Source organism: Hemibagrus wyckioides, linkage group LG02 (assembly GCF_019097595.1).
Source record: "Hemibagrus wyckioides isolate EC202008001 linkage group LG02, SWU_Hwy_1.0, whole genome shotgun sequence".
Taxonomy (NCBI): Eukaryota; Metazoa; Chordata; class Actinopteri; order Siluriformes; family Bagridae; genus Hemibagrus; species Hemibagrus wyckioides.
In genome coordinates, this window is record NC_080711.1 from 357,897 (window position 1) to 366,412 (window position 8,516).

Consider the following 8,516-nt stretch of genomic DNA (forward strand, 5'->3'; position numbering starts at 1 on the left):
TTTCTTTTCTTCCCTTTTCTATATTTTATATCTATATATTCTATATCTGAATATTTTTAATCAAAAGCTTGAAATGTTCCAGTTCCTGTGCTGTGAAAGAGGATGTGGTGTATGATGATGTTTAAAATTTACCTCTTTAATGAGTCTGATAACCATGTGTGTGTGTGTGTGTGTGTGTGTTAGTGATGGTGTTGATGAGTGTCCTCGTCTACACCGAGGGAGTCAGTCTGAATGACCTGCTGGACCGAGCGTCACAACTCTCGGACAAACTGCACTCACTCAGCACCTCGCTCACCAATGACCTGGTCAGTGTGTGTGTGTGTGTGTGTGTGATAAGGAATCAGGTGGAGATTTGACCCAAGTTTGATGTGAGGATGATGTCAGTCAGGTAGAGGTGGATGTTTCTCCATCTTCATTTCCTTCTGCTTCTCTGCAGGACTCTCACTTCCCCTCAGTAGGAGGAAAGCTGATGAAGCCGTCCATGTGCCACACCTCGTCCCTGCAGATCCCCAACGATAAAGATCAGGCCCTCAGAGTACCGGTAAGTGTCCACTCCTGAGTTCTGTAAAACAAAATATGTCACACTGCAGCTGTCCACTAGAGGGTGTGAGAGATGTTCTTCTGCCCTGTTCCTCTGTGTGCTGCAGGAGAACGAGCTCCTGTCTCTGGTTCGCTCTCTGCTCATGGCCTGGTCAGATCCTCTCGCTCTGCTGTCCTCTGAGGCCACCAGTCTGCCTCACCCTGAGCGCAACTCCATCAACACCAAGACCAAAGAGCTGCAGGACCACTCCAATAGCCTGGGGGTCGGCCTCGAGCGCCTCGTCCGCAAGGTACAGTGGCTTTCAGTGTGTCTCTGAGAGAGAAGCGTGGCTTTAAACTCTCCTGTACTGATCCTGTTAACGTTCAGGTGAAGTAAAGGCTGTGTAGAGTCAAGAACATGAGGAGGTGAGGAGGAGATGAGGTCACAGACACTGCTACCACCACCACCATGCTTCACAGTGCAGAGCTCTCAGGCTGAGGAGCAGAGTGCATTTTGTTTCCAAAATAATTTACAATCTACATTACAAAGTTTTAAATAAATAAAATAAATCCTAACGGTTTCCTCCTAAATCCTGCAGAAAAATGAGATGATGAAAGAGAGAGAAAGTTCAGCAGATGGTCACTTCACCTCTGTCTGGCAGAAAAGTGCAGTAACTGGTTTCTGAGATGTTCCCTGATGTTCTGAGATGTTCCCTGATGTTTCCTGATGTTTAAACACACAACATTCCATACAAACGTTTTGGATTTTATGTTAATGTGACTGTTGTAATGCTGAAGAAGAATTTCATTCATCTAAAGATTTTCATGTTCTAACAATTTTTAATGAACCTCCAGATTCAATTCAGTCTCTCTCTCTCACTTTCTCCTCTTCCTTCATTCTGTAGATGGGTTCATCCCCCGAGTCTCTGTCCTCTCTTCCGTTCAACAGTAATGACCTCGGGCAGGACAACATCTCTCGCCTGGTCAACTTCCACTTCCTGCTGTCGTGTTTCCGCCGAGACTCACACAAGATCGACAGTTTCCTCAAAGTGCTGCGCTGCAGAGCGGCTAAGATGCTGCCGGAGATGTGCTGAAGTGGGACGAGTTCTCCTCACGTTCCTCCTCAGAACCTCTCTGAGTCCAGCAGTCAGAAATGAAGAGTTTTATTCTCGAACGGTTTAAAAGAGTGACGCTGAACGTTTCTTAAAAAATCTCACACAGATCATCAGGTCAGGTTCCTGTGTGTCTCTGCAACAAGAACTTATTCTTCATAAATTAACAGATTTGAGCTCAAGAGCAGATCTGTGTTTGATTAAACCAGAGGAAAAAGGAAACAGGTCATGGAGCTCCTCCACTGAGCCTCATGGTTTGAGTGTTATGCAATTTTATTTTATTTGCATCTAAAATAATGAATCAGATGAATCAAACCTTCAGATCATTCTTTTAACAGGGGTATGGGGCTGTGAGGGAATGTTTGCACTTTATCATATTTATAGAAATACTGCAGTAGGATCTTAAATGAGCTTTCCTTTTCCTCATCTTTACACAACTGCTGAACCAAAGATGTCAATAAACCCTGCATCCTGAAAGAGACTGAGTCAAGTTATTACATCACACAGTGTCTCCCGGTCTCCCCACACATCACGTGTGGACACGTGTGTGATGTGCGTGTGTTAAGCTCTGTTCTTACGCTGAGGCATTGTTTTTGGTTCTGCCCACAAATTCTGAGAGTTTGGTCAGACATGGTCCAGTTATTTCTCAGGTTTATAATTGTGTTTTACTCTCAGACTCTAGGACAGAAATTCTTGGGTGGTCAGACTCACTGGAATCTCTAAGTCCAGAAATACACTTGCCTGTGTGGTGTGGATGCAGCTAAAAACAAATCCTTTCCAAGTCAAGAAAAACATTACACCTCTCTCTCAGCCTGGCTAACAGGACGAGCGTCCACCTCACAGCAGGAAAACAAACTCAATCCAACAATCCTGGGAACTGACCAATAAAATATGGGTTTTCAGTCAGGTCACAAAGACTAATTAGTTTTTTTTATCATTCACTTTGTCATTTTTAAAAGATTGTAAGAATGTACATAATCCTGATCTCTCCCTTTTATTAAAGAGAAGTGAGAGAAACCAAGAAAACACTGATGGATATAAACTCAACTCAGAGTTTAATTTTAGGTACAAATCCCTCAGAGAGACACATGCAAGAATGAGAAGATTTTTCTCCCAATTTTATTGTTTTATTAAAAAAAATGCAGAAAAATTGAATGTACTTCTAATGGAGGCAGCTGAAGCCCAGAGCAGTGATGAAGAGGAACTGAAGTGCGACACACTCGGAGAACACTACACTGATTAAACCTAAAGGAGACGCTGAGCCCAGGCCAGGTCTTTAGGGTCAGGAGAGCTTTCAGGAAGCGGCCATTTCTCAGATCTACATGAGGCGGAGTCAAACCCAAACCGGGCGGTGCAGTAACCGGTTCAGTGTCCGGCGGATTGCAGTGAGGTGTTCAACAGCAGACGCTGGAGCTCATTTTATTACAGCAAAAAGGACAAAAACACCACCGGCCCGAAATCTGCACCCAGGGGGATTCCTTCTCCCTCTGACAAAAAGTCAGTTAAAAAAAAAACCAAAAACAAAAACACAGCTTTGTGATTTTAATGGAAAAATAAAAGCAGAGTGAACCATTATTAGAGTGCCCTCTAGTGACCAAACTGGACACACTGCAGAGTAAGAACAGGACGAGGACACGCCTTCAACCAATAACAGAGCCGGGCTCAGGCTCCAAACTGCGGCCTGAATGCGTAACATGACCCTTCAACACAGAAGATGGTGGATTAGTACACAGAGTTTCAAAAATACACCAATGACCGGCTTGCGTTTGCCCCCAAACACACACACTGAGGGAGAGAGGAGCAACAAACCGTCACAGGAGGCTCTTCTTACCAACTAAAGACTAAAAATCAAACAGGACAGGCGCGTTGCCATGACGACAGGATCCATGACTGCACAACAGGTCAGAGTGGCTGAACATGAACACTATGTACAGGCGACAGGGAGCCTGTGTGTGTGTGTGTGTGTGTGTGTGTGAGAGAGAGAAATATCAAGACACCTTGTTACTGGGTGGAAAAAACTCCAGTACAGGGGAAAAAACACAAACGCATTGCGTGTGAATATTGCACAATAAAAACACCACTGCGTCGTCCATCACTGTACAGAAACTCAAAGTGTCCGTGTGTATGTGTAGAAAAGTCCTTCAGTGACCATCTCCATCAGCACAAGAGCTCCAGCTAAAAGGAATGAGCGTGCACGCGCGCATACACACACACACACACACACACACACACACACCCCTCCCTCAGGTGCCCCTCCCCCAATAACACACGCACACACAGGAGATTTAACGCATCCTGTACTCCAAGGTCTTGGACATCTCACAGAGCTGACCCTTGAAGTCGATGTCTACAGTGAAGTCCAGGTCTCTCTGCAAAACACACAAAACACTGATCAACACACACACACACACAGGGGGATGATTGTGTCCAATCACAGCACCTTGTCACAGTCTGGACAGTGATTGTGTTAAAGATCTTCAGAAGAGTGGTGATGAGTGATGAGGTGTAAGAGGAATGAAGCGCTGTGTCCTGCAGAGTTTCAGGAGGAAACACTACCTCTGCAATCTGAGGACTTACATTGTTCTTGATGTTGGGTTTCATGCTGATGGTGCCAAAGATCTCCTCTCCAGTCTTCACCGTCAGATAATCGTCCAGATAAAAGACAGTCTGCTTCCAGTGGGTGTACGGAGACTCTGGACCTGAGGAGAACATTTTCAACTTTAACCCAGGAACTTCTGAAGTTTAAATCTGCTGAGGGATAAAAGACCGCCTCCTTTATAATGACATCATCTCTGAATAAACCAATCAAATTCAGATGTTTATAAAAAGCTCTGAAACCACATGAAGCTGGGTTAGGGTCAGCTCTGTGGCTGGAGAAGCATGAAGATGTTCCACAAGGACTCACTGGTGGAGAAGCCGGTTCTCTTGTGGCAGCGTGTGAACTCGATGTTGAAGTAAGTGACCAGAGCGTGAATGTAGTCATTCCTCTTCACCTGCAGGCAGAAGGGTGAGGTGAAGGACAGATCCTCAATCTTCACCGTGTAGATGTCCACCTCCTGACACACACACACACACACACACACTTACATGTCACATCTCTCACATTAAGGTAAAACATCTGTAAAAGTAAACGGTTGAGTAGCTGGTCTACCTTGACGAGGCAGGAACTGCTGACCAGCTGTTTGGGATCTACAACGTCCACCAGCGGCTCCTTGATGGCCACCTCCTTAATGCAGGACATGTCGAAGCCATATACGTTCTCCCACCCTGATAGAGCAGAGGAAGAGATCTTAAACACCACACCATGAGGTGAAAACCAGCAGGGTTCCTTATGAAAGTACAGAACACACACTCACAGTGGATTTTATAGTCCTTGTACTGCCGGTCCTCGATAGCAGTGATGTACAGCGTGGCTCTGTCCGGGAAAATCAGTCCGTCGGGTTTCTGTAAGAAGAGCACATGAAGTGTGTGAAACATTCCCGTCAGCAAAGACACACACACACTTCCAACCAGACAAATTTGGAGATTTATTCTGTTATAGAGCGGATTACTAAAAGATTCCTGAAATAATAAAATATCCCATGTTTTTATAAACAATCACTCAATGTTCAGGTCTAAAATATTTTACAATGAAAAAGATGGACAATCTGGTGTGAGAAAAAAAATAGTTCGAGTTAAATGGGTGTAGGTGTTTGGTGAAGTGCAGCTCATTAAACCATCCGTTTTATGTTTAACGTGGGACATGGTGTAGACTCTCAGTGTTGGATTACAGTCTCGGGGTTTGGACGATGTCCATCTCCTGCTCTGTGACAGTGGGCATGTAAGGGTCAATATTCAGACATTAAGACTCTGATTCTCACCAGCCACTTGTCTCGGGCGTAGATGACAGTGTTGAGCATGGACTCGTAGAACAGGCAGTAACCCATCCACTCAGAGATGATGATGTCTACATGATCCACTGGGAGCTCCACCTCCTCTACCTTACCCTTTATAATGGTCACAACTGGAACAACAGGAATTGAAGTCACAGGAAGTGGACACTCAGATTTAAAACCCAGAGCAGTAAGGTGTGTGGGTGCTTACTGTGATCCAGCTTGTTGGCCTTGACGATCTTCACCGCATAGTCAGATATGCTGCTGCACTCAATCTACAAAATCATCAACAGCACAGAGTTTATACTCCAAACCTCAGAACACAAGTCTATAATGAGGACCTGGCAACCTCACTTCTATCATCACTAAAGTTCATGATGCATGTATTCTACCATGAGTCCTATAATGATCTCTCTGAAGTTGGTGGGGCTTGATTAGGGTGGAGCTTCTTCAGTCAAATGACAGTGAGCAACACTGAATCTCACTAAGCAAAGCAGAGGCTAACAAAGGGACTGTCAATCATTCTAATTAGCATATTAGGCCACACCCACTTCAACAGCTCTTATAAAACGTGTCTCAGGTCAGAAGTTACTGTAATGAGTTTAGTAGAGAAAGACTGCACTCTCTCTATAAAAACACTCACTCCAATGACTTTCTTGGCTCCGGCCTTGGCTGCAAACATGCACAGGATGCCGGTGCCACTGCCCACGTCCAGCACCACCTTGTCTTTGAACAGGTGCTTGTTGTGGAACATGGAGTTCCTGTAGGTGAGGGTGCGCACTTCATCCTTCAGCATCTCCTACAGACAGCAGAGAAGAGTGTGAGACAGGAGGACACAATGGGAGGAGTTATACCTTAACAATCAGGACCCGGATCTCGCAGACTGACCTCATGGATCCCGAAGTGAGCGTAGGAGTCGAAGTAGTAGTCCTTGGACGTCATGTCCTCAGCAGCAGGCTTCTCCGAGCTCTCCCCCTGTGACACCTCCGGGGGAAAGACAGAAGCACGTGGAGACATTAACACACACAGTACTACTATTTACAGAATATACTGATAGAAATATATGAATATTACTTAATGAATAAATCAGTAATCATCAGTTAAAGTGAGCACGTGAAGAACATCTCTCTCCATCCTTACGCTGTGTGCCATGTGAGCAGCTTTAGCCTGTAGCTCAGACTAGCTATTAGCAAACCAACCATGCTAACAACGTGGAGCTACTAGATAACCACTTTACACCTCTAACGTGCTTGAGTCGTAGTTACACCGAAGCGCACATTTTAACCTGATAAACTACAATGACTGTAGAAAACCTGGTTTTAAACATAAATATTAGCTGGCAAAAAATTAAATAAAATCCCATGCGCTTTATACTTTTCATTCGCACCCGTTCTCGAACAAACCCCGCCTCCTTGCGTTAGGATGGACTGCTAGATCAGCCCACTTAGCGGATAACTTCTGGTCTAGCCAATCACACCATCGATGGTTCTAGCGACTAGCCAATCGTAGCAAAGAGGTGGGATTTGTCCTAACACAGGTGGTCTATACAGAAACTAATCCCATGCGGTGTGTGTGTACGAGCTAATTATTCTCTTAGCTAGCGGACTGGCTAGTGTGATTCAGCGAGAAATCTAACTATGAATCACACACACTGCTTTCTACTCAGTGAAAAGTCCAAACGAACCTCGTGAAAGGAAACGCGTTACTTTCAACTAACCTATCACGACAAAGAGCGTATCGTTAGCAGTTAGAGGATTTTGCGAGTTAAACTAGCGTTAGCTTAGCTGTTCAAAATGGATGATGCGCAGTACGCATTTAGCACGTTGCTTAAAACGAGCACGAGAGAGATCCCGATAACGGACATCTGAATCAAAACCTAAGCATAAACACACTGATTATTCTCCCCCTCACACACCGGTGTGACCGGGCCGCTCTTTGTGTTGCAGCTCTCACCTCCATCCTGTCCGCGATCTCCGCCATTTGCCTGATGAATGGTTCGAGTCCTTCAGCGCGGCTACACAACATAAACCCGTCTCCTCTTCCTCCCGCCTCTACACTGCTGCTCGCTGATTGGTCTGTCGCGGCGTTGCTCCACCTATATTGTCCCGCCCATTTCCTTTGAACTCGTGCCCTCATTGGTTGAAGGGAGAGTATTGTTTTCTCTGGAGGTTGTGAACGTGACTGTAAATATGATTTTTATGAATTTTTATGTAAAAGTTATAGCAGTATTTAGCTTGAAGAAATCACAAAAGTCTTTATAATTGTTTTTTTTAACTCAGTATGAAATCTGTCCTGCTGAACATATACTTCTGTACAAAATTGCTCTTAGCATCACTGCTCAAGATATAAATAATGCTGTGCTGTGACAGAATGTGGATTATCAGAATGTAATTAGACTTACTTTATTTCTAAACTTTATTTGTCTATTTTGGATTATTTGGATTATTTGGAACACTCGGGAGCATGCTGTTACAGGAGAGGACACAAGGTGGAGTATTTGCTTTTACTGTTAAATGCTCCATAGCGGAGAAAGAGAGAATAGTCCTGAGAAACATCTGGAGAGCATCTGTATGGAGGTCAGCTCCAGAGGAATGGGAGATCTGTTCAATACAGAGCAGATAGATCAAGTATAGACCCATTCTCTATATACCCAAAAGTATGTGCACCCCTGACCACCACACCTGTATGTGTATAGAGGTCAGGGTACACATTGCTTTATTGTGTGTTATGAAACTTTATGATGAAGGTGTTGTAACTCTATGAACTGCTGTGTTTGTGATTGCGGCAGTGCCCAAAGGACAAGACAGTGACCACACCACCATCACAGTGCAGTGGCGTGTGTGTGTATAGAGTACAGCGTTAACACCAGCAGTGTAAAGGAATAAAGATTATATGAACAGAATAATCAGTAGTAGCTTCAGCAGTAAAGATCATTCATTTTAATAATAATAATTTTATCGTTTTAATAATTTTATACTTTAATAAAATAACCTAGATGATATACTACAAAGGC

The 8,516-nt window shown here is 44.2% G+C and overlaps 2 protein-coding genes across 4 annotated transcripts in view; one reads left to right on the forward strand and one right to left on the reverse strand.

The window, feature by feature from the left end:
* prl (prolactin) overlaps positions 1–2,108 on the forward strand; it is a 2,570-nt gene extending 462 nt beyond the window's left edge. For both annotated transcript variants that reach the window (XM_058417893.1, XM_058417901.1), the window contains exons 3-6: positions 184–305; positions 437–541; positions 648–830; positions 1,425–2,108. In XM_058417893.1, the coding sequence (XP_058273876.1) occupies positions 184–305; positions 437–541; positions 648–830; positions 1,425–1,613 (599 nt within the window). In that variant the 3' untranslated portion in view covers positions 1,614–2,108. The remainder of the gene's footprint in view (positions 1–183; positions 306–436; positions 542–647; positions 831–1,424) is intronic.
* Positions 2,109–2,732: 624 nt separating this feature from the next.
* prmt1 (protein arginine methyltransferase 1) lies at positions 2,733–7,600 on the reverse strand. 2 transcript variants are annotated; one of them, XM_058417869.1, is made up of 10 exons: positions 7,457–7,597; positions 6,392–6,487; positions 6,147–6,302; positions 5,715–5,778; positions 5,492–5,634; positions 4,988–5,075; positions 4,783–4,898; positions 4,537–4,687; positions 4,209–4,330; positions 2,733–4,000 (listed from the first exon to the last, which is right to left on the reverse strand). In XM_058417869.1, the coding sequence occupies exons 1-10, from the start codon at positions 7,526–7,528 to the stop codon at positions 3,917–3,919; spliced, it is 1,092 nt and encodes a 363-aa protein (XP_058273852.1). In that variant the 5' UTR covers positions 7,529–7,597; the 3' UTR covers positions 2,733–3,916. The 2 variants fall into 2 exon arrangements, with proteins under 2 accessions (XP_058273852.1, XP_058273863.1); XM_058417880.1 differs by lacking the exons at positions 5,492–5,634; positions 5,715–5,778 and having other exon boundaries at positions 7,457–7,600.
* Between the last annotated feature and the right edge of the window lie 916 nt (positions 7,601–8,516).